This window comes from Pempheris klunzingeri, chromosome 3 (assembly GCF_042242105.1).
Source record: "Pempheris klunzingeri isolate RE-2024b chromosome 3, fPemKlu1.hap1, whole genome shotgun sequence".
Taxonomy (NCBI): Eukaryota; Metazoa; Chordata; class Actinopteri; order Acropomatiformes; family Pempheridae; genus Pempheris; species Pempheris klunzingeri.
The window spans coordinates 26,218,507-26,241,608 of record NC_092014.1 but is presented as its reverse complement, the minus strand read 5'-3'; the positions used below and the strand labels follow the sequence as shown (position 1 = coordinate 26,241,608).

At 42.4% G+C, this 23,102-nt stretch overlaps 1 protein-coding gene across 4 annotated transcripts in view; it reads right to left on the bottom strand.

Annotated features, from left to right (window-relative positions):
- rptor (regulatory associated protein of MTOR, complex 1) overlaps positions 1 to 23,102 on the bottom strand; it is a 154,265-nt gene that overhangs the window by 15,737 nt on the left and 115,426 nt on the right. For 2 of the 4 annotated variants that reach the window (XM_070856559.1, XM_070856561.1), the window contains exons 21-29: positions 22,863 to 23,018; positions 17,018 to 17,136; positions 13,213 to 13,316; positions 12,497 to 12,674; positions 12,263 to 12,373; positions 6,970 to 7,075; positions 4,322 to 4,436; positions 4,071 to 4,195; positions 2,561 to 2,686 (exon numbers count right to left, since the gene is read on the bottom strand). In XM_070856559.1, coding sequence (XP_070712660.1) covers positions 2,561 to 2,686; positions 4,071 to 4,195; positions 4,322 to 4,436; positions 6,970 to 7,075; positions 12,263 to 12,373; positions 12,497 to 12,674; positions 13,213 to 13,316; positions 17,018 to 17,136; positions 22,863 to 23,018 — 1,140 coding nt within the window. The remainder of the gene's footprint in view (positions 1 to 2,560; positions 2,687 to 4,070; positions 4,196 to 4,321; positions 4,437 to 6,969; positions 7,076 to 12,262; positions 12,374 to 12,496; positions 12,675 to 13,212; positions 13,317 to 17,017; positions 17,137 to 22,862; positions 23,019 to 23,102) is intronic. The other 2 variants (XM_070856560.1, XM_070856562.1) reach the window with 1 other exon arrangement.

Below are 23,102 nucleotides of genomic sequence, written 5' to 3'. Positions count from 1 at the left end.
CAACGTCTCCTTGAGAACATTCAGTCTTGTAGCTACTGCCTGCAAAGGCAGAGCAGTTCTTCTGGCAGCAGAAAAACAGGCTTGTGTAATATTTCATTGGGTTTTACATTATTAATGCCACTAGGGCAATGCTAAAAATCTAAACATTTCAAAACACAAGCATGTAATTATTATACCCTATCTGAAAGACCAAGCAATGGAAATAACTCTTAACTGATTACTGGGCTAGGAGGAGAGGTGGTGTGTGTGTGTGTGTGTAAGATTGCAGATGTTTTTAAAGTTTCTTGTCAAATACAAAAAAATACTAAAACACCCCAAGCTGAAGCTGGACTCTTAAGCAAAACTTTCCCAGGGAAGCTCTCAGGTTGTTGTTAATATCATATTAAAATGGATGCCCCCACTGTTGTATGAATGCAGAAGTGACACAGCAATTGTCACTAACGACACATCGAGGATAACAAGCACACCATTAAATGTTAAGGTGTTAGTCAAAACAAGGCTGCGGCTCACTGCGGGAGAGCTCTCTGCAGGGGAACAGTCTCTCAGGGTGATATGTGTCGCAAGAGTCTGACAGACATTGATGCTAGTTAAGTGTGTTGACTCCCTGCGGGTCCTGGTGACTCTGTGGGGACTCTGTCATTGTAATGATGGAGACACATATGTGCACGTAGTGTGTGGTCTACACCTCTGCACACACATCCAGTCAGCCAGTGAGTCAGCCACACACTCAAGCCTGACAGCTCTGCTCTCGTTGCTACCAATTAGCCAAGTATGTATCTTATTCTCTATGAGATGCTTTCTGGAGGCTGTGCACTCACACACAATACTGTCACGTCACATGTGCTCCTGTTAATACACTGGGTCACAGACGATTCAAAAGCCTCTTCAAAAGCGGGAAAGTGAATTACTGTATTTACTGAACTGGTTATCAAGTATATGTAGGAACATACGATCAGCTGTCACAGGTTCCCTAAAAACCTCCCTGACCAAGAATTGACAGCTGATAAATTCCTGATGCACAAAAATATGGAGCAGAGAGAGAGAGGGAGAGAGAGGGAGAGAGAGAGAGAGAGAGAGAGAGAGGGAGGGTGGGTACCCCCAGCACATTATGGCGGAGGATGAATGTGTATGCTGTGGGTGTCAGGCCTAGTTCAAATATTTGTGAATAACTGCCTCGCGAATTATGAAAGTGTGTCAACACAGAGGGTAAGCATGGCTGTGAATCCACCAACGTCCACAGGCCAAAGTTAAAAGGATTAAACATATTCTCTCAACATAGACAGACAAGTAAAGAATGCCTAATAATCTAGCTGTCGCATTTTTGGATGAAGTTTTTCTCTTACATGAAGTGACTCTGAACAAAGGCTTCCAAACAATGTGGCAGAAACAAACTACAACGGTGCCGTTTCATTTTTCAGTATACAGTAGTCCCTCGCTATAACGTGGTTCACCTTTCGCGGCCTCGCTGTTTCACGGATTTTTTTAGTGCAATTTTGCATGGTTTTTTTTTTTTTACAGTGTATGATTGGCTAAGGGACTGTAGACCAATGTCAATCAATCTCCTCCGTGCCGTGTCTCTGTACAGTACAGAATGCGTGCGGTTTGCCAAATTTACACAAATGTTCAATCGCTAGCAGTGTGACTTTTAAGTGCTGCCTGTTTGCAAGACAAACAAACAAGTCAAACAAGAGATAAATGTGAGAAAATGTTAATGCCTGTCTGAGAAAAGTGTATAAACTGTATGGTGAGGGGTTTTACAGCCTTAAAATATATAGAATAATTGTAAAAAATAAAGCTGACTTCTTCACGGATTTCGCCTACTGCGGGTTATTTTTTGTACGTAACCCCTGCAATAAACGAGGGACCACTGTACTGCATAAGGTCCTGAAGCGGTGACATCCTCTGCTGCCTCTGGTTTTTATAACCAGACTGGTTGACAACTTTTTACATCATTAGAAACATCTGTGTGTTTGTTTCTTTAGTGAAAGTGATGCTATGACAGGTAGCTTATGGTGGCTGATGATAGCTAATGGTAACACATTTTAGATAGATATTGTTGTCTAACTGACAATACTGAGTCAACTAACTGGCTTTATGACTCTTCTCCACTTCTGTGAATGTTATGCTACCTTTTCAGCATTAACCATTAAGTTGTAACTGTCACTTGTGGCAACTCAAACTTTAAAGTAACAGCAGTTAAAAATGGGATGTTTAAGAATTTACTTTGTCTCATAGAACTAAAATATGAAATGCTTGCACTTAATTTGACCTCATGTTTGGTTTTTCACCATAAACCCATTCAATATCTGTCATTTTTGGCATATGAGGTCCAAAAAGGTAGTGCAGTTAGAAGGTGTAGGATGGCTCATTAAAAAGGACGAGAAAACAAGAAAATGCAGCAGGTTCTATCCTACCTGGTTCTTCCGTGGGAGGGGGAAGTGTGGAAGTGTGACTGGGATGGGGTGAAAAGTGGGACAGCTCGGCGAGTTACTACAGGAAGTGTTGGGAGTATGGGTGGGTAGATGGGGGGCAGATAGAAAAATAGAGCGTTGGTCTTTACTGTGAGTGCTGGAGGAGGGCTGACCTCTTGTAGTGGGCAGCATGTCGGAAAGACCCTGCCATGCTGTCACCATTTCTGGGTTCTTCTGGTCGGCAAAGTTCTTCCAGATGCGTAGCGCTCCGTCATCTGGAGAGGGGGGCAGAAGTGGGACAGAGACACAAAGACACAGACGGGAGTTTAGTTACGCGTGAGAGCCAAGGCAAGAATATGGATAAAGAGATGCAGCAGTAGTTTGTGTTCTTATCAGAATTGGAAGTTCAGTCAGTGTACAAACCACACAACAGAAAAACACTCACTACAGATTGCATCTCAGAAATAAAGACAACAACAAAATAATAATACTAAGAAGAAATGATAGGAAAAAAAACCTTAAAGTGAGTAAGACAATATGGCAAAAAAGGGAAACAGCTTTAACAGCAATATAATGGCACTTTACAACACTGTTGTTGCAATAGTAATTGATTTTGCAATTATTGTTATTCGTTATTTTTGTCAAAGGTATGAAAGTGTTCACTTCAAGAGTCCAACTGAAAATGGGAGACCTGACTTCTGTTTCTCTGTGAACATTTTTTGGCCATGGCCAGTAGGATTTTCTGTTATTGATTTCTGTGATTAGAATTCGATAGGCATACCATGGGATCCACTGTGAAAGTAACTCCATGAATTGTGGATATCACAGTTCCCCTTGTTCAGAAGAAAACCTTGAAGTCAGACTCTTTCAAAACATCCAACACATCGCATGACTTCACCATGAACTCTCTCCGTCACACACATTCTTGTCTTTCTATCTCTCAAAAGCATGTCAGTAAAAAACAAAGTGAGGCACGAGTCTGTAACTCCACAAACCTCTGAACGGTGTAGCTGAAACACAGTTAAGACACAGAGCTCAACATAAAGCATGTCCATGCACTCTTATGAGAGAGCTATTACAACCCATAAACGTCCACTTGATTTACATTCTGCGTCTTTCTACTTTAACGCTGTATATTTTTATGACTAATGTCCTCCCTGATATCCTTCACAGCATGACCGATGGAAAAAAGCTGAATAAGAGCACATTATGTTTCCGATGAGATGGAATTTAAATCTATTAATTAAAGAGGGGGGGGGGGGGGTGCGGTAAAATACGGCATTCACTCTTAGTTTAATGTTAGAACGTCAGGTCAAAACAAAATGTGTGTGTTTCTGTGTGTTTCATGTAGAGTTGTTTGTTCCCCTGCGTTATGAAGATAAAGCCATGGAGGGTAATTGCCTTGTTCTGTTGATGAATGATGATAAATACACGAGTGCTCTGCGTGTGTTTGTGGAGGTTTGTGGAGTCGAATATTTACGGCTTTGTTGCGGCTACAAATGAGTCTCCTTGTGATTTCCACTGTGCTGGTGGGTGGTGAGCATTTGAGCTGCTCAGTCAAAGAAAATCGTACCAATTTCCAACTTGAATTTTCCCTGTGTACCACTGTGTGCACTTGAGTGTTCTGTGTGAGTGTATTTGGATATATGTGTTTCAGACCTGTTGCAGTGAGCAGTAATGAACAGTCATGTCCGTTCAGGTACTCCATGGCTGTAATGCGAGTGTAGCGAGGGTTTCCATTGTAGAAGTAGTCCAGCCTCTCGCCCTTCTCCCAGTCCCAGAAACTACAACACACACACACATATTGATCTGTTTTACATTTAAAACCAACACGTAGAACGCTGACTGATTTGCATAATGGTCTTAAAGCTGATTTTGTTTTTCCAATGTGTGCGTTCTCTGTCACCGACCAGATGCTGTCCTTGTCGGCCACAGCGATGCAGGTGTTGAAGGGGTGGAACTTGACAACAGACGGTACCCCGGGGTTGCGGTTGATGAATATTTGATCATCCAGACGGGAAACACCTGTAACAGAGGACAAGCCAGAATTCAAACAAGAGCAAAAAGGAGGACAATTTCTCCAAACTGGAAAATCATAGGTTTGATACAAGCGGGAGCGCCCCATCCTTTCATCCTGCACCTGTTAATGTGTCCTACCTTTTTGAGTTCGGCATATACTGGGCTTGTAATTACAGTGCATACTGTTTCCAGGAAATAGTACATGTTTGTGGGTATAAAGAAAATAGATGTAATATAGGGTTGATCTGTCATTGATTCGGATCTTTTTATGGGATTTGTTAACATTATAGAATGCTCCACTGACATAGAGGCAAAAGCAGTCCTTATTTGCTTTATACTCAGTCCACACAGTTGAGTAAACTACTGCGTGTCTATTATATTATACAGTCACCGTCTGTACATGAACTGTATGCTGACTTCAGACAGATATTGCAGCAGATATAAATGTAAGAGAATCTGCTAGAGGGCGAGTTCTACCTCCAAGTCCTGTAAGTGAGTTTGGCAAATTTGAGGATGCTCCAAGTGTTGTTAAAAATGTATGCTCTCAATTCAGATGACACTTTGATAATACCAGAGAGGAAAATGACAATTTGTAGCTGGAAATAGGACAGGAGAGAACAAAGGAAAAACAGGACTGAAATAAATAAACAGCAACCAGGCTTTTATAATAGAATTTCAAAACCAGAACAAACTGGAATGAATAAATGAGAATAGGAAAGAGACAGGCTTATTGCTCAGATACAAAATAAGAGTAGGACTTCTACAACAAGTTGTGTACCCCCCTTTGGCAAATTTCAATGGAGTATAACACAGTGCCAACGGACTGATACAATGGATAAGTTCACTGCCTCAACATGTTGTCATAGCAACAACACATATCGGTTCACCAGCTTGTCCTTGGCTACCTGAATACACTCTCGAGACCGCCGTAATGAGAGGAAGAAGAATGAGGGAAAATCTATCAGAAATTCATCACAGATGCAGCTGTGTTGGAATAATGCAGACGGAGGGGAAAGTACATGAGAGAGGCTGAGGTCTTCAGTTAGAAGTTGAGTAAGATCATCATCATCGATTTGCTTGTGTTTGCATGTTCAATAAGGAACTACAGTAAAATCGGAGGCTACTCTGCAGACTTTAGAGCTGAAGCGTGTTAACTTTGCACCAACAAGGCAAAAAAAAAACCCCAAGTCAGTTCAGGCTTATGAGCCAAAATATTTCTCTTTTTCAAGCATCTTTTCTCGGCTTCCCTGTCTCCCACTCGCCTCTCCCGTCCTCAGCCTTCCTCTCCCTCCATCCCACCCTCCTCTTCCTCTCCTCTTTTCTCGTCTCGTTTCTCTCTGCAGGGAACAGACTGAATGAGGGCAACCCTACAACTTCTCTCTCAAAAACTGAGTACAGAGGAGAATTCAATGATTTATCGAGCAGTGAGAAAGACCGGGAAAGAAATGTGCGTGAGCTGAGGCTGTGACGCCAATCGCATCGTGACTCTGTGTGTGTGTGTGTGTGTGTGTGTGTGTGTGTGTGTGGTCGGGGCTACCATTGACAGTGGGGTGTTAACTATTCTGTTTGAAGAAGCTCTGACTTCACTTGGGGAGTCTGTGTGTATGCTGCCACCCTGGGCTCTTTAATGTGTGGGTTTGTGTGTGTGAGGGGGAGTCCTGTGACTCATTAAGGGGGGCTACTTCTGACTATGGATTGATTTCAATCAATCCTCTCTCATCACTGCAAATCATCTGCTCGCTCACTCCCGTGTCTTAAACAAAGCTGCACCATCTGCACCTGCAGACTGTTTCTGTCTGTCCTTTTCTGGACGTCTGGATTTCACACAGATTTGAAGCTGAGCGAGGCGCGGCCCCACAAACATGAAGTTAAACATGGCTCTCTGTGTTCTGTGGGCTGTGGTTGACACCGGTTAAAGCCACTAATCAGAAAGGAATGTTCTAAAATGAAAATGACCTACATGTACCTTTGATGGTCAGAATCCAAACCCCAAATCCTTGACAGCCAAGGCCATAACAAATAAAGTCTATTCTTCTCCTGAACTCCAAGTAAAATCAGCTTTAATTCAGGTGTGACACATCGCAGTGACCATTCACATTACACCTTTCACCCGCTGCTGATATAAAATATTGATTAATGGAGCTTGAAATGTTCACTATGTTTTGTTGAATAGGATAGAACAGATATTTTACATCATCCATATGTTTGTATATTTTTTCAGCCTTTATTTCTTTATGCTCGTCTATCTTTGTGATTTTCATGCTCTGTGAATATGTTCATCATTTTGATTTGCCTTGTGTATGCAATGTGCTCCATAAAAAAAAAAAACATCCTGCCTGGACTTTAATAAGATATGAGACCACTCATGTAATAATGCCAATGTGATTAAAACCTGTGGTGACATTTTTATAATTGATTTTGCTTAATTTCCAGTAATATATGTGCTAATGAGTTCAGCATTTAAATTGCAGTCCAGGGGTGGTTTTAGCTGTAAATAAGTGAGGAGACACATGGGAGTCCATCTGTGTTTGTCACTAACCTTTTTGTGTGATGCCTCGGCTCTGCCTTCTCACACGGGTGTTTCTCAGGAACCTCCACTGCCGCTCCATTCTCACCTGACTCTCCAGGTCGTGCTCCTCTGGGATCTGAAGAAAAAAACAGTTCAAGAAAAGGATGGAGAGAGAGAGAGAGAGAGAGAGAGAGAGAGTGACAAGGGAGTGAATTTAATCCATTTGGAACAGCTCTAACAGAGATTTAAATATAGTGAAAATATAGAAATACAGCGGAAGTAGAAGAAAAACACATGAGACATGTTCCTAGAAGTGTCAGGTATCCTGATATGACACGCTGGCTACAAACCTGATTTAAACTTCGAGGGCAAATGGAACATTAAAATGTCTGTCTTGATTATTCTAGACTTGCAGTAATAAACAGTTGGTGTATAGGTGCAGATTCCAGTAAACCAACAGACATATGGTAAAGCTGCTACACATACAAACAAGTTATACAGCTGCTTCCTTCGCAAACACAGAAGACGCCCAGAACCTCATGATGGTGCTACTCTCCTTGTTTTCCTGTGACTCAGTCCCTCTTTCCCACTTATTGGACCCTCAGCCCTGTCTCTCTGCTCCCTCCTTTACTCTGTTCATTACTTTTGGGGGGTCTTCAGATGATTTCTTACAAAAGCTGAGTGAATTTCTGTGCCATGTTTCTTGTAGTGAGGGATAAGAACAGTGTGTGACAGGGAACAAGGAGGAGAAAAGAGTTTCAGTGTGCAGGATAGGAGAAAAAGGAAAGGAACTATACACGTGGTACATGTGTAAAGGTGTGGCAGCCATTTAATGATGTGCAGAGTTAAGAAGTGTCTCAGGGTTTGATACTGACTTTGGCATGACTGTCTCCAGTGAACACCATCAGTGTCCTGTGGGATCTTTTGAACATTTTCAAACCTGCATCCATGTTTACCTTGGCTAGCAGTCGACCCTGCTTTCCTGAGTCAGGTACATTTGCTGGTCGATTTTGGACAAAGCCATGTTAATGCTTTCCCTCTAGTGTCTTCTCTTTATGCTTAGCTAGACTAACTGCACTTTGACTCCAGTTCAACACTAAACACACAGAATTGATACTGAGTTTGAGTTTGAGCAATTAAGTTTAATTCTCAAAATGCTGAACTATTCCTTTAAGGCTCAGGGTCAGATTATCTTCTCAGACTGCACCATCGTGCTCATCTCCAGTATCAAAGTTTCCCTCTTTTTTCATCACATTACACACCAGGATTGCTTTGCAGCTACAATGTTAAGTGGAGCTCATTCTTTAGTAATTCAGGTGGCAAGTTCACTTTACACAATCACATCTGTTGAACAGAGGGACAATATGAAAAGTATGAACTTTATTAAGTCTTATGTAACAAAATGGCCCCCACAGATTCTGTGCCAGCTTTATATTAAGAGAACAGAATGACTCCCTTTTAAAAACAACATTAAATATGCAGAAGGTAATATAAAGCTGATATAATGCCATTATTCAGTTAACAGTATTACATTAATAAATTAGAAACTTGGACTTAGCAATTGTTATGCATATTTGATAGACACATAAATACACAACAGAGTGCAAAGAGCAGAGTAAAACTGTAATAGTGAGTGTTTTTAAATGCTGGGCGCCAGTGTGTGCTTATTAAGCACATTTCTACACCAAGGCCTCCCACTCCCACTGAATGCTAAATAGCACCACACACACACACACACACACACACACACACACACACACACACACACACACACACACACACACACACACACACACACACACACACACACACACACACACACACACACACACACACACACACACACACACACAGCTAGAGTGCTATGTGACTACACTACTCCTGTGTGTAATCAATATTCGTGTAATGTCTCACTCGATGTATGCTGCTTAAAGGAAAACACAAAGCACATTTGACCATTTTACCTCTGAGTGGAGCTTCTGCATACAAATATCTGTTGTTTTTTGTTGTATGTACAGAGTGTGTTTCTGTGAGTATGTAGCCAAGCTTTAACTGTACATCACATGCAGGGGCTCTCCAGCTCTACGGTCCCTGAGAGGAGGCAGATTTAGTAGTCAGAACGAGGCTGCTCCATTTCCACAGCTGAGACAGAGACAAAGTGTGTGTGTGTGTGTGTGTGTGTGTGTGCACGCACCAAGGTGAGAGCCAGCTGATACTGGTGTTCCCTGGGTTGTGGTCCTGCAGCTGCTAATGTAATGTATAATGAGACCCTGAGGTAAAAAATGTGTGTCTGAGAGAGAGAGACAGAGAGACTCTTGCATTTCTTCTCTCCAGCCCGTGTGGGGCATGGCCATTTGGCTCTTGGTACTACCACACTACACCGCAGCCTGCAGTCTTGTTACTGTGTGACCTCACCATCACATTTTCAAATAGTGTTCATAAGAACTCTGTAGGGATTGGACCAGACTCAGCAGGAGCCAAGAGGATCAGTCCTAATAGTGAAAAAGAAACACCGGATAGGTCTGTAGATGTTTCCTGCATGTACTGAACAGTGTACCGGGCAGTAAGCAGGTGGGACGTACAGTAAGCCTGAGGTACAATATAAATCAGATTTGCTTCAAAAACTACGACAAATAAAACTAACAAGCACAAAGCTGAAGCACATAGCCCATTACAGATCAGATGGGATTTTAAATGGCACTAATTGTGAATTGGTGATAACCTTTTCTGCATATGTCAATAGTGAAAATCATCACCATGGCTAGTGGAGCTAAGAGATACATTAAAGACAGAGTGAAATGAAAACTACATTTTCCACATGAAATTCTTCATTTATCTCTTGTTACGTGCTAAACATGTGCCAGAGAATCATTTTTGAGCATCTTCTATCAAAGTCACTCTTCTGTTCCTGTAAAACCTAAAAATATTTTTGATGATACATTTATTATACAATCAAATGTGATGTGGGGTGACCAGCTCTCCCTGCCAAGCACACACATTAGAGCTGGAGCTGGATATCAGCATCAGTGTGTACACTGGCCGATACAAACTAATAAGAGACTGCAGTACAGGAAAGCCAAACTAGGTCTGAGGTCATTTAACAAAGTTACATTTCTTCAGGTCTATTAATGATATCTGTGATTGTTTCTGATGCTGTATGCCCTTCTATGTTTGTTTGTCTTGATTCTATTGGCTGCGCTCTGATTAAATCAAGGCTGTTTATATAAATAAAGGAATATCTTGTGGAGGAAAGGTGTTCGGCCCTCCAACAAAGTCCCACAGACTCGGCCAAGGCTCACTGAAGCTGCTCTGGAAGCTCACGAGGTTTTTTTTAATTTGAAGTACCGTGTAATTAGTTTTGTTAATTTGTATTTTAAAATGTTGGGTTTAAAACAGCTTTGTAAGATAGTTAACAGTTACACCTGGCACTGGGTGTAAATATTTTATAGCGTAGCGTGGTGCAACCCATTTTAATTAAGTGATGTGACATGTAAGTCTACAGTTACTAAACACTTCAGTCAGAACAACTAGGTTTGCACTTTAGACGAGCCAGTGCAGGCGGCTCCAAGGCCTCCTCTGGAGACCATGTCTTTATGGGCTTGACTGTGGGGCATCCCAAAACTGTCGCCACAAATTGGACGCATGGTATTAAAATATCACAATATGCTCTGGCACTGAGATCTCCCTTCACTGGAACAATGGAGCCTTGGCCAAACTATGAAAAACTGCCCCCCCCCTCTCTCTCTTTCTCTCTCAAACACTAACCTGTAGCCATCTTTTTTCTTCATCACACTCACTCCCATGTGAAGACAGTCTTCACTGTCCTTGCCTCTCACACACCCTTAAAACTGTAGGTGTGGAAACACACACACACACACACACACACACAGGCACAGATTTTGCTCTCATGCTGCTGACACAGTGATATGACAACCTGTGTGCAGACTTTGAGGCGTTCTCAAACACACACACTGAGCTTTGTAATTGGAGTTTTATGGCAGCACTCAAAATTTTGCCAGCACAGCGTTCTGATTTGTGCTACAACAACACCCTCCCCACCACCATCACCCCCCTTCTTGCCTACTCTTTCACTCATTCTTCACTCGTTCCATCCAATCATCTCTCTACTTTTCATCACCTTTTCTTGCCACCTCTGGCTTTGTCTTCCTTTCATAGTGCTGCTGTGCTCTTTAGAGTGAGTTTTATCTCACTTTCAACACCTCTGTTTTTCTTCCTCCTCGTCTCACACTCTCCTCCCACCTCTACCTGCCCCATGGAATATTTCATTTTCATCATTTCTTACTTTTTTGGCCAGTCTCTCCATCTCCTTTACTCTTCTTTTGCCCCAAACGTCTATGTTGTAAATATTTTATCTGACTAAAATCTGCTTTTCTTTCCACTCTCTTTTTGTATCAGCCACTTTTTCTCCAATGCACACATGAATTTCTAATACTTTTCTTACTTATTTTCTTCCTCTACTACCCAAACTTTGTTTTCTCCTCTATTTGACCGTCACGCTTGACGTTTAATTTCATCCCTCTTTGTCCTCGACAAAATATGCTGACATCATTTGTTTTAACTCTTCTTTTCCAGAGAGGATGAAATGTTTAGCGTGTTTAAACAGACGGAAGCTTGACTTAATATTAGAAAATTCAGCACCAACTACTGAGCTTGGTAAAAAAGCAATTCCTTAATCTTCAATTTCATATGGGAGGATGTTAAGTTATGGAGCTCAGAGAGCTTAATAATTCAGCAAAGCCATCCTGTACAAGCAGCAGGTACTTTGGCCCACTGTGACTGGTCCCTGTTTTCCACAGGACTTCATTAGAGTTCGTGTCCTTAGGAGGCTCAGTCTCTCCTGAAGCCAATGTAAAATGCATGACAAAAGTGCACCTATGACATCACTTTTACATTTTTATGTAATATGTGAAAACTGAAAATTATTTGTCATATCAGTACTTCTTTGTTGCTTAGCAACCACCACTTTAAGCTGCTGCTCAGAAACTAGGGGGAGGAATAATGAAAAAATATATATTTTTAAATGACTGTCCAACAATTAGTGCACACTGGTAAGAGGTTTCTACACATAGTGTATGGATATCTCTTTAATCAGTTTACTAATGATTGGGTCAGTGATGTGTTACCTGCAATAACTCTATGACTTGCTTTAAGCCACTAAAATACAAAACAATCAACTAAAACCATAACACATGTATATAGTAAGGGTGTTCATGTGACTCACACCAGCAGAGCAGAGTGAGAGGTGGAGACTAAGATGGTAAAGGATGGATGGAAAAGAGAAGAGAGAGGGGGGTGACACTACCTTCATGACAGGCTGAGCGAAATATTTGGCGCTCCAATCACACAGGCCTGTCTGGAGGGCAGGACTGATGTAGTTCCTGTGCCCGCCGGGCTCATCACCATCTTCAGCTGCCTGAACAGACACAGAACAAACACACAAACAAATAAACAGGAAGAAGCAGAAGCTTCTTTAAAAAAGTTGCAGCTGCTGATTAAAGGCGACATTAAAGTCTCCTTCAGAAGGGTGCTCCTCTACCTGCTCAGGTCCCTTGTCAAACATCTTGCGAGTGCGGGGGAACTGGTGAGAGTGTGGCGCCTGTCCCCCCAGTGTGGGGGTGTAAGGAGGCCGTGTGGCTGGCTGCTCTCTGGCAGGAGGTTTGGGCACCTCGTTGGTTAGACTGGAGCTGCTGGTGCTGGGCATGGGGGGAGAGCCACTAGAGGAACAGAGGAATGAACATGAGGACAGAAAATAAAGAACTTGTATGTTAACGACTTTGCCTCATCGTTTCCTTCATCTCGAGGGAGGCAGGTAAAGAGAAAAAAGAAAAAATTCAGTTTTAGGTTACATTTGATCATAATATTTCCTTAATTTGTGATCATTTTGTCATTACTTTTCATTGTCATCACTCTGATTTAGTCTTTTTTCCTCTCTAGTTGTTGTTCTCGTTCAGGAACAATCCATGTTCTAGAATATTTTATGCCATTTACTGTGTTCTACCTCCTACGTAGTAACATCTATGTAGTAACATTGGTCAGTACGCTTTTGAAAATGAGATTAGACAAGGGCTTTATACTGGAAACAAATCTTCCAAAGTTAACGCTCTTCAACTGAAGGTTTGGACCACTGCCTAGTTCATTAAATGACTGTGTCTAGATAGAAGGACGCCTGAGTGAGCTGTATGCATGATGCCTATGTTTTGGAGATGTACTGGAATGAGTTTTCTATCTGTGGAAGTGAGAGATCTTCCTCACCCAGCCTGGTGGATATGGGTGCCCTTGCTGGTGGGGCTGGCTGGGGCCGACTGGGTGAGAGATCCAGAGTCCAGGATCCTCTGAGGCCGAGCGTTCATCGTTGCCTATTGACAAACAAACTGTGGGTTAATTGTCTGTGGTTTAATTGAGTCGTCCCACTGCAACATGAAATCAGAGGTTAAAGAAGAAGGGACACACATGAGGACAGATTAGGATTAGAAGCAATACCTAAAATCTGAAAACTCTCTGCTCTAACAGTGCATAGAAAGTGTAGCACTTTACAAAGTTTGCTCAAATTTCCAGAACTTTATCTCATTAGGTGGAACAGGTAATATAACCTCTTCATTGTGAGTTGTCTAACGGCTGCTCACAAGGGAGGGGTAAACTTAATAAAGACAATAGAGGCAAAGCATCACTGATGAATAGCAAGAATTGTTGTTTACTCGAGCCAAGTGGAGAGAAAACTCTGTGCAGTGTAAATCTAGTTTACGCAAGCAAGCACATTTTACTACCTGAGATTGACTTTGATTTGATTTCTATGGTAATTACAAAATTATGGCAAGTATCTTTTGTCTGTGTGTGTGTGTGTCTGAAAGGCTGAGAGGGATGCAGAAAAAGTTTGAATGCAAAGTTTAGACAAACAAAGCACTGCATTTGTATTGGAGAAAAGACATCAGTAATTAGGGTTAACGGTAGGTGCTTCATTAAGAGGCAGTTAGAAAGGCAAAAAGCTGAAAGGGTTATTATGGAAATAGCTTGATCACTAATCTAAGTACCTTTTCTACTCAAACACAAGATCGATATGATGAGAAGGACATAAAAAAGAAAAGCAGTAATATGCCCACTTTTTATAAACTGGAAGGTTTGTCAAAAGTGTGTGTGTGTGTGTGTGTGTGTGCGTGCTAAGGCAGTAGTGTACAGCAAACAACATGCAGAATAACTAGACATTTCAACTGGTTGGATATCAAGCCTCTGCTGCACTAGAAAGTCATGGTTCTTATTCCCTCAACAGTCAGTGTGTATCCATTAACAAGCGTGTATTTTTTCAAAGTGTTACAAGTCACCAACAGTCATGCATTTCCACCCTTAAGGAAACATAACATAGTGGATACCTTTCACCAGATGCTGGCATGAATGTGAACGTGCAAGCTCATCAGTTAAAACAGCACGAATATGCAACACATTCATGGATTATTCATCAACATTTGCCAATCATCAACATGTGGTAAACAAACATCACACTAACGCAGGAGGCCAAGCGCCTTATTTGCTGACAAGCTTTCCAGAAAATGAGATATGCAAAACTCCCACATTAGCAGGAAACAGGGGTAACTGGTTCTACCAGCTGCTTCCCTCCACGCCGGGAAACAGCCTGCTCCCCTGTTTCAACCTGCTTCCCCTCACTTCCTCCGTCATTAATTGGCTGGAAAGTGAGTCAACTGAGCAAACAAGCTAGTGCGTGCACGCAGACCGCGCCATTAGCAAGGGCTCTGGTAGGATAAAGGCATGAAAGCTAATACAGGCTCAGAAAAACCTCTGAATGTTCCTGTTCAATTATTGAAGGCGCTTCTGAATGTTCAGCTGGTGGAGACAGCGCCAAACGTCTTGGTCATGGCACAGATGATACACTGATAGAAGATGTGGTTGGTGGAGACGAGTGTCATGGGGTACACGTGTGAGAAGACATATCTGCTGCATCAGGTGACGGAAAGAAGAAGATTCAAGCCTCTCGATCAATGAGTCTCATGACTCAAGTAAAAAACAATGAGTGAGTTGAGTCTTTCCAAATTCCATTCAAACATTTAAGGACTTTGGGTGTTAATGCTATTTTCAATTGCTCTTCTGTGTTGTGCTGTCAAACTTGAACGGTTACAGTCAAAAGACCTGACACACTAGAATAAGACGGGCTTTCAAAAAAAGCATTTAATGCCCTCATCTGAGAAGCAGATACATTTTAATTAGCTGCAGACCTTGTTTCACTTTGTTACCAATCAATACCGTTTGACATTCAAAGTCCTAATTAAAAGAGCTGGATTTCCAGCTCGGCTGATGTTAACACTTGTGAACTCAGGATGAATGTTTTCTGATTAAACCGTCTCTGATGAGTCGTCTGCAAGAAAGAAATTATGTTATCTATGCTAACTCATTAATTTCAGTAAATAAGGCATTTAACAGTGTTTAGATCGTTTAAATGTCAAATTGTTCCATCATTTTTCAGGTGTACAGACAACATGGGCAGAAGTTTGATCCCTCATCACTGTTTTCAGGTAGTTTAGACATCATGACATCATTTGTCATTGTGGGCATACAACAACATTAAGTCTGGTAATGAGACCAACAGCAAGAGAAAACGACATCCAAATATAAATAAAGGCACGGGCATGAGGCAGGTAGACAGTAAAAACAATACAGACAATACAGTCCCACACAGCTATGGGAGGGGTGGCGGGGGGCAGTGGAAGCTACAGCTTTGGTCAAATCTCATGTTGAATTAAGAAATTTCAAGTCATTCCAGATCATTTCCAGGCCTCAAGTCTGAAGTTAGTCAAGTCAATCAAAATTAGTACAAGTATGAATTTTCAATTGATACAAGTTCAAGTCAAGTATCAAGTTCATGATAGGCCAGTTCAGATGGGTCAGTTCAGACATGTTCAATTCAAGGTGAGACAAGTGTCAAGTCCTTGAGACTCGTCGAGCAGTCCAGGAGTCACAGCTCTACTGCGAGTCTTCCGTGTCTATGAATACTCACCATTCAATCACAGCATCTCTAATGAAGCTAAGGCCATTTTTTCCAACAAACAGGTCTACTAATTAAATACTGGCTGTCTTAATGTTTATTGTAAATGTTTGACCAGGGCGAAACATGAGGATTGAAGGGTAATGCTTTGAGGTTTCAAGACAATTATTGAGGCAGTAAAAGCTCAAATCAAGTCCACATTTTTATCAAAAAAAGTCTGACTTGAGTCACAGTTGACAGATCGGTGAAGATGACGCAGGAGGTCTGAAGAAGGTGCAGAGTCTGCGCTGGGATTGTAGAATAGCTGAAAATCACTTGTTCCCATATGTTTGCTGTCAGAGAGGTGACCTTCACAAATATGACACCACAGTTTGCTCAGTTGACTTCAAGTCACAGAAACTAATACTACAGAAGTGTGTTGCAGTGCCACACAGAGCAGGTAGCAGAGAAGTCTATTGCTTTATACTGTAAATCAAGTCCCGTTGGAGGGCATCTCATTGCAGAGATGCTGCTCTTCTGAAGGCAACTGAAGGGACAATTGGTGTTGGTGGAGGAAACACAAGAAATTTTGCCTCAGGGATAGAATGGGTGGTGGACTATCGTGGTCATTATGGCTCCTTAAGTTACGGCAGCCTCTTTGCTCTGCTCTGCTCTGCCACGCCTGGGGGAGTCATTAGCCCTTAATTGCATTTGCACAAAAGTAATGGCCTTTTGGGGAAGCAAAATGCCAGTGGGAGGGTGGGGCATGTGTGCTGGAAACAGATCTTTTTCACCACATAACCATGTGGTGAAAAAGAACTGACATACGGATACGGTGACAAAAAGTCAATTATAACACCCCCATTATGTGACGCTAATCTAAATAATCTAAAACATCAGATAAATTCACTTCTAAATGAGGAGCAATCAGCAGTAAAAAAAAGCTTTACATTTTGGCTTGTAAATATTTTATGCAACCATTAAAAGAGCACAACACTAACAATAATCTTCCCTTTGAAAATGTGTGTATGATGAAGACATGGAGAAGAAACAAGGTCCATTAGCTTCAAAGAGTCAAACACAGCGTACCTTGTATGCTATGCTGTTGAGGACCTTCATTGCCAGATCTGACACTTCAGGAAAAGGGTCTGCAGCGAGGTGTAGCAGCACTCTCCAGATCTGAGTGTAAACACTGTTGAAGGACACACCTGCAAAAGATGCGCAAAGCCAAATAAAGGTCTCCAACATATTTCAATTTTTTACGCATTAAAACTCAGCTTGCAGGCAAAGTTATAGACAATAAACGCAAATCATACACATATACAGTAGATGAAACCCACACACACACACATACGACCCACCCAGCGGCACATACATCTCACTGTGGTGTAACTCTCATCATTCCCATCCAAGTTCATTAACACAGCAGAGCTAAGTGGAAATGCACAATCATCTCATTAGCATCATGTTACCCGCCCTGGTCGTTTTCTTCTCCTACAGTTGTTGGATGTGTTGAGGTGGCGATGGGAAAATGACCTCCTGTGTCAGGTAATGTGTATCATTAATCAGCACGCACGCACACACACACACACACAGCTGGCTCTCCTCCTCCACTGAAGCTTCATTGCTGTCAGCTGTCCCTGTTATCATGAATACAAATGAACTAAGTCCCTCCTACTGTCAGGTGGTTTTGTTCATCTGTAGCTATTCTCTTCTTCACTGTCATTAAAGCAAAGGGTGACAATTTCCTCAGTTTCACTCATCAGTTTGCCATTTTTTGAATTGTGATTTTGAACTCTCCTCCGTCTGCTTCTCGCCTGATCAGCCATCTTCGCCATTCCTCTCCTGTCATTTCCTCCAGACTTGCTTTTTGACTTCGACCTGCCAGCCTTGCATCTCTTGCTTGTGCCAACCCCCCTTCATGCCCACACACACTTTCTTATCGTTATGCTCCTGGATTTTACTTGCTTTCGCACGTCATCTCCGCAGTGCATCAAGCTTCCTTCCCCACTGCTGTGCCTTTTTCTGCTTTGTCCCCGAGCTCCAGACTGAGGTCTTTCTTCTCCCTCAGCGTCAGCCACAGGGACACTCAGCAGAAACACACTCCAACTGTTGCTGTTCCATATTTCCCCTCACTTTTCTGTTTCTATCTATCTGTTTCTTTTCTTAGATGTTCCCAACCACATAGGTAACCCTAACCCTGTAAACTTGACCTACGAGGATGACCGCTTTTATTTCATTTCCTTCAATCATCTCCCTGCTTCCCCATCTCTTTCCCCGCTTTTCCAAGAGGCACACAAGCTGAACTCTGGAGCTCCTAACTCCTAAGGGTGCTGTGTGGAGAAGTAGGAATGACTGAAGCCTGGACCCACATTACAGATCCAGTGCTCTCCAGAGAGTGCCAAGAGGGTTCAGTGGTACCGCACATCAAAGACGGAAGATCAAGGAGGGATGAATCCAAGAAAGGAGAGAAGAAGGATGAAGGGCTAAAGCTGGTACAGAACATGGAAGGATCTGGGAAACATAGGGAGCAGGGAGGCCAAAAGGTGGAAGGATGGAGGAAAGAAAACGGGAATGATTTGGGATAAGATTGCAGAGATGAAGCAGAAAGGAGAAGAAAAAGAAGAGGGAAAAAAAACAGGAAAGCAGGAGAAGAATGAAGATAAAAGAGATGAAAAGATAGAGCGGGCAGGAGTAACGAGTAACTGTGGAGGAGAACGTGAGTGAGGGAGTTAAAGAGGTTATTAGGGGGTAGCCTGAGGGGCAGGATATGATTAGCGATGGCTAGCCAGTGCGCTACCTGCTGCAGTAAACAGCCAGTTGATAAATGTGAAATATGGTTTTTCTCCTATTTAACTGCTGCGCTACATTATGGGTGCACACAAATTACCTGTGCAGCGCCTCCACACAGTCCACATGAGGAGACATGATGGCTGACATTACTCAGTGGCTGAGCGCTGTAACGGTGACTTGTCCTGACTTGACACTTGTGTCATTTGAAGACTTGTGCGGTGAAATGGATGTACAGTAGTAAAGATGTTAATTACTGGCTAAATGAAGCACTGCATCACCATTTTATGACCTCCTCAATTCCGGAAGATGACATAAAATACTTTTAACACTGCATAGCGATTTTTGGAGCTGTAAATGGTTGAGGCATAAAAAATGCATCAGAACATTTGAAAGCCGAGAAGAAACTCCTCTGTGAGGCATATTTTAAATATATTTCACATGGAGGCGTAAGCAATGCAAGCAGCTCCAAATCATATCTGTGACGCTCTTGAAGTGGGAGAACACGTAAAACACACTGACACAGATAGAAGTGAATCTAAGCCCTTGAAGTGACAAAATATTAATGTCAAAACAGATGAACAGAAAATGTTAGGCACAACGTTTGGACGTCTTATTCTGCCATTTAATGGCTGCATTTATACAGTGCTTTTCTCCACAGCCCTTTACAATCCTGCCACTCGCTAACACACAGTCACACTGATGGCAGACATTCATGATTCCCAGAGGATGAATCTCCAACCTTTGATTTAGAAAGAGGTTGGCATTTTTTAAATCAAATATCTCACCAACACCGCGATGGAATTTGGTGTTTAAGGTCCAAAGAGGGTGACTGACAGATGGCTGGGCCATGTACTTGGTGCTATGGCTACAAACTTTTTTCCAGTGCCATCATCGAGGCAACATTTAAACCTGTTCAGTCCTTTGCTTTAGGAACAAATACCAGTGGAGCTGCTCATGGACAGTTTCTATACATACTTCAATCAGGGTCTGCCTATGCAGAAGTGTTCCACATACGGCAATCACATTTTTTTTTTAAAAAATTTAAACAAACAAGAAAAAGTCTAACTAAAAACAGTACAACTGTTTATCAAGAATAAGCTAAACTGGTACCAGAGAAGACAGGCATGTGCTTGTAGTGCTTCCGCTGAAAAACGTTTGAGCAGGAAGTGGAAGTCAACACGGAGGTCCCCGTGTCACATGGACCAGAACAGCCACATGAACTGGGCTTATGATGGTGAACATGGAACACTTCAGACATCTCTGCTATCTACATTTTTACACAGTTTCTAAAGATCACTTTGAACCTCAACTTTTGTCCATCTTATAATTTGTTTTCTTTTCCATTACAGCCTTACAGAGATGCTAGTGTGGGTTCAACAGTGTGGTTGGACTTGTAGTTGTACAAATGATAGTAAGAGAGCAAAGACAAAGAAAAAAAAGAATGAATGTTTAAAATGTAAATCAATAAATCACTGCTGGATCTCTGCCCTCACTCCCACACAGCTTTGGTATCCTGCTGGTTTCCTGCAGGCCACTGTCCAGCAGCTGCTGCATTTATGGCTTCATTCTATTCTAAACTGCTGCACTACAACATACAGCTTGTGTTTGTTTGCAGGGTTAAACCATAGAAGTGATATAACTGACAATGTATGCTGCTCTTTACCAAGAGAGAAGAGAAAGAAACAAGTTCATACATTTTTCAAGGGCGATGAAGAACACAGCTCGGTGGATTTTATGAAAACAACTTCAGACCAAACAAAAGATACAAGCAAATGAGTAAACAGCAAAAAAGTCAAAATGACATCTGTTGTCCCAGCTGAGTTAGATAAGAATGGAAGTGACAACAGAAACAAATACCAACAGAACATCAAATTCATCTGCACTGAAATATGTATTTCAGCCTTTTTTCTATGCTCCTGAATACTGCTACAACATCCATGCCCTGCTTGTTTATACATGCAGCGCACTGCAAGGTGGGAGTTATAAACAAGCTCGCTGGGAGGATGGGGCTCTTTTTAGCCGTGGCGGGGGCACAGCTTAGCAGGCGCGGAGCCAATATGTCTTTTAGCCTGTTTACACAGGGACCTCATGCCAGCATTAAGGGCCCACAAGCAGCTTGTAAAAGGTTTAATAGAACATTGAATGCTAAATTTGTTGGATAAAAGGGTAATGAGATCAAGCGCTGTGCCAGGCTGTTTTTATTGTTTTTTCATCAAACATTCATTTCCAAGCTTTGGTGCCCCATGGTACCTGTGCCCTAAAAAGAAATCCTACTAGAGCAGCTGGCTGATGGCAAATTGTAGTTTAGGTTTGATTAAATCTGTGTCTAAATGATAAATCAAAGATTGGAAAATGATCTGGTGTATGAGAGAGGACAGAGACAACGAAATATTGTATCACCTTTAGATGTTACTTGTTGGTGTGTGAGACAGAAAAATATGCATGTGACTTAAAAACAAAGGGCGTATATTCATACAAGCACAACTCCTTCCTGATTTACAGAGCAGATTGTGTTAACGTTTAATTTAAGAGCAGAGGAAATTGGGCTTTTTCCTCAAAGGACTGATATGAAAGTGAGCTGAGCTTGACTGAGTAAGTTACACGTGAAATAGGTGACATTCATTGAAGGAACAAATCAAAGAAAACACACGGAAAAGGACATTTCATTATAGTACCTAAACTACTTCCCTGCCAGGTCAAATTCACTGTTCTCCAGAGCTCAATTTACTTTTCCATTTGGACTCATTTTCCACTGTGCCGTGCAAAAATCACAAAGTGGGGTGTGCCAGGGCGGCTGGGAGACTACAAGAGGTTCGTAATGTGCAATGCAACAATATGGAAAAAAGAGAGAAGAGAAAAGAAAAAGGGGAATCCCCAGTTCCACCTCCCCCTTTCCCGAGGGATGGGTGTGAGTTAATGGTTTTCCTGCTCGCACACAAACTGGCTGTCAGGACGTATGGTGGAGCCCGCCAATCACCTGAGAGCAGGGGTAAGTGAGAGGGTTCGAGCTCAGTGTGTACCAGGAAAAGCACTTTAATGGCCTCAGATGACTCACAGGGTCTATCCTGTCTATCCTGTCTATCCCCCTCTATGCTTGGACTGGGAGCTTTCCTCTCTGTCACTTCTCTTGTTTGAGGGGGTTTCACCATCTCTAGGGATGGCCTGAGGTCTTCCTCTCTGTTCTTCTTCCCTGTTTTTCTCTAAAGCTTAATCCTGTGTTCATTCATGGGATGGCAGATTCTGTGTGTTGCACTGTCCCAGCTACTGTCTGTAGCTTACTGTAAGTGTAACACATCTACTGGGTCGTTTTTTGATGAACACTTGGCATACTGTTAACAGAACAGATGCAGTTTGCAAGTGATATGATAATAGGGCAGCATGGTGGTGCGGTACAGCAAGAAAGTTCCAGGTTCGAATCCCGGTTTGAACCTGGGGTCTTTCCGTGTGGAGTTTACATGTTCTCCCCATGCTAGCGTGGGTTCTCTCCGGGTACTCCAGCTTCCTCCCACAATCCAAAGACATGCACATTAGGTTAATTGGTGACTCTAAATTGCCCGAAGGTCTCAGAGTGAGAGTGAGTGCTTGTCTGTCTCTATATATGTTGGCCCTGTGATTGGCTGGCGACCAGTCCAGGGTGACCCCACCTCTTGCCTGAAGTCAGCTGGGATTGGCTCCAGCTCCCCCTGACGGATAAGCGGTATAGGCAATGGATGGATGGATGATATGATGATTTAAAAACTAGATGTTTAATTTTAACCCAAGCCTCTAAAAATGGTTGTGTGCTTAACAGTAAAAGTGATTGATGTTATTCTCCCACTTAAGGAAAAATACGTGGCTCTTTAGCTTCTCAATAATGCTCAAATTCAGACGACAGTAGGATTTACAGTCACCGTTGTGTTTGGGGACTCAAAATCAAAGCTGCAAAGCAGAGATATTCCAACTTTGGACATCACAATGACATCTTCACAAAGACTTCACAAAGCCGCTCCAGCACAGAGGACATTACACATTACTCTCTTTACAGGCTGTGCAGTACTCACCATGACAGGCAAACCTGCTTTATGTGAAGAATTAAAAGTATTTTGGAATGAAACACACAGGCAGGCCCAGTGGAGCTGCAGTGTTACTGACAGGCTGTTACCTATGAGGGAGTTGAGGGAAGAATAGGAGGACACCCGCCGCATTTTGTCGATGGTCTCGAAGGACAGAATGTACTCGTCGTTGTCGGGGCTCCCCAGGGTGCTGCTGGCGCTGCTGCTGGTGCTCAGGTTACCAGGGGAGAAGGCCGCAGGTCCACCTGTATGAAGGACAACACACACACACACACACACACAAACATAAAAGCCTTAGATCCAATCAGCGCAAAAATCATGAGCACCAT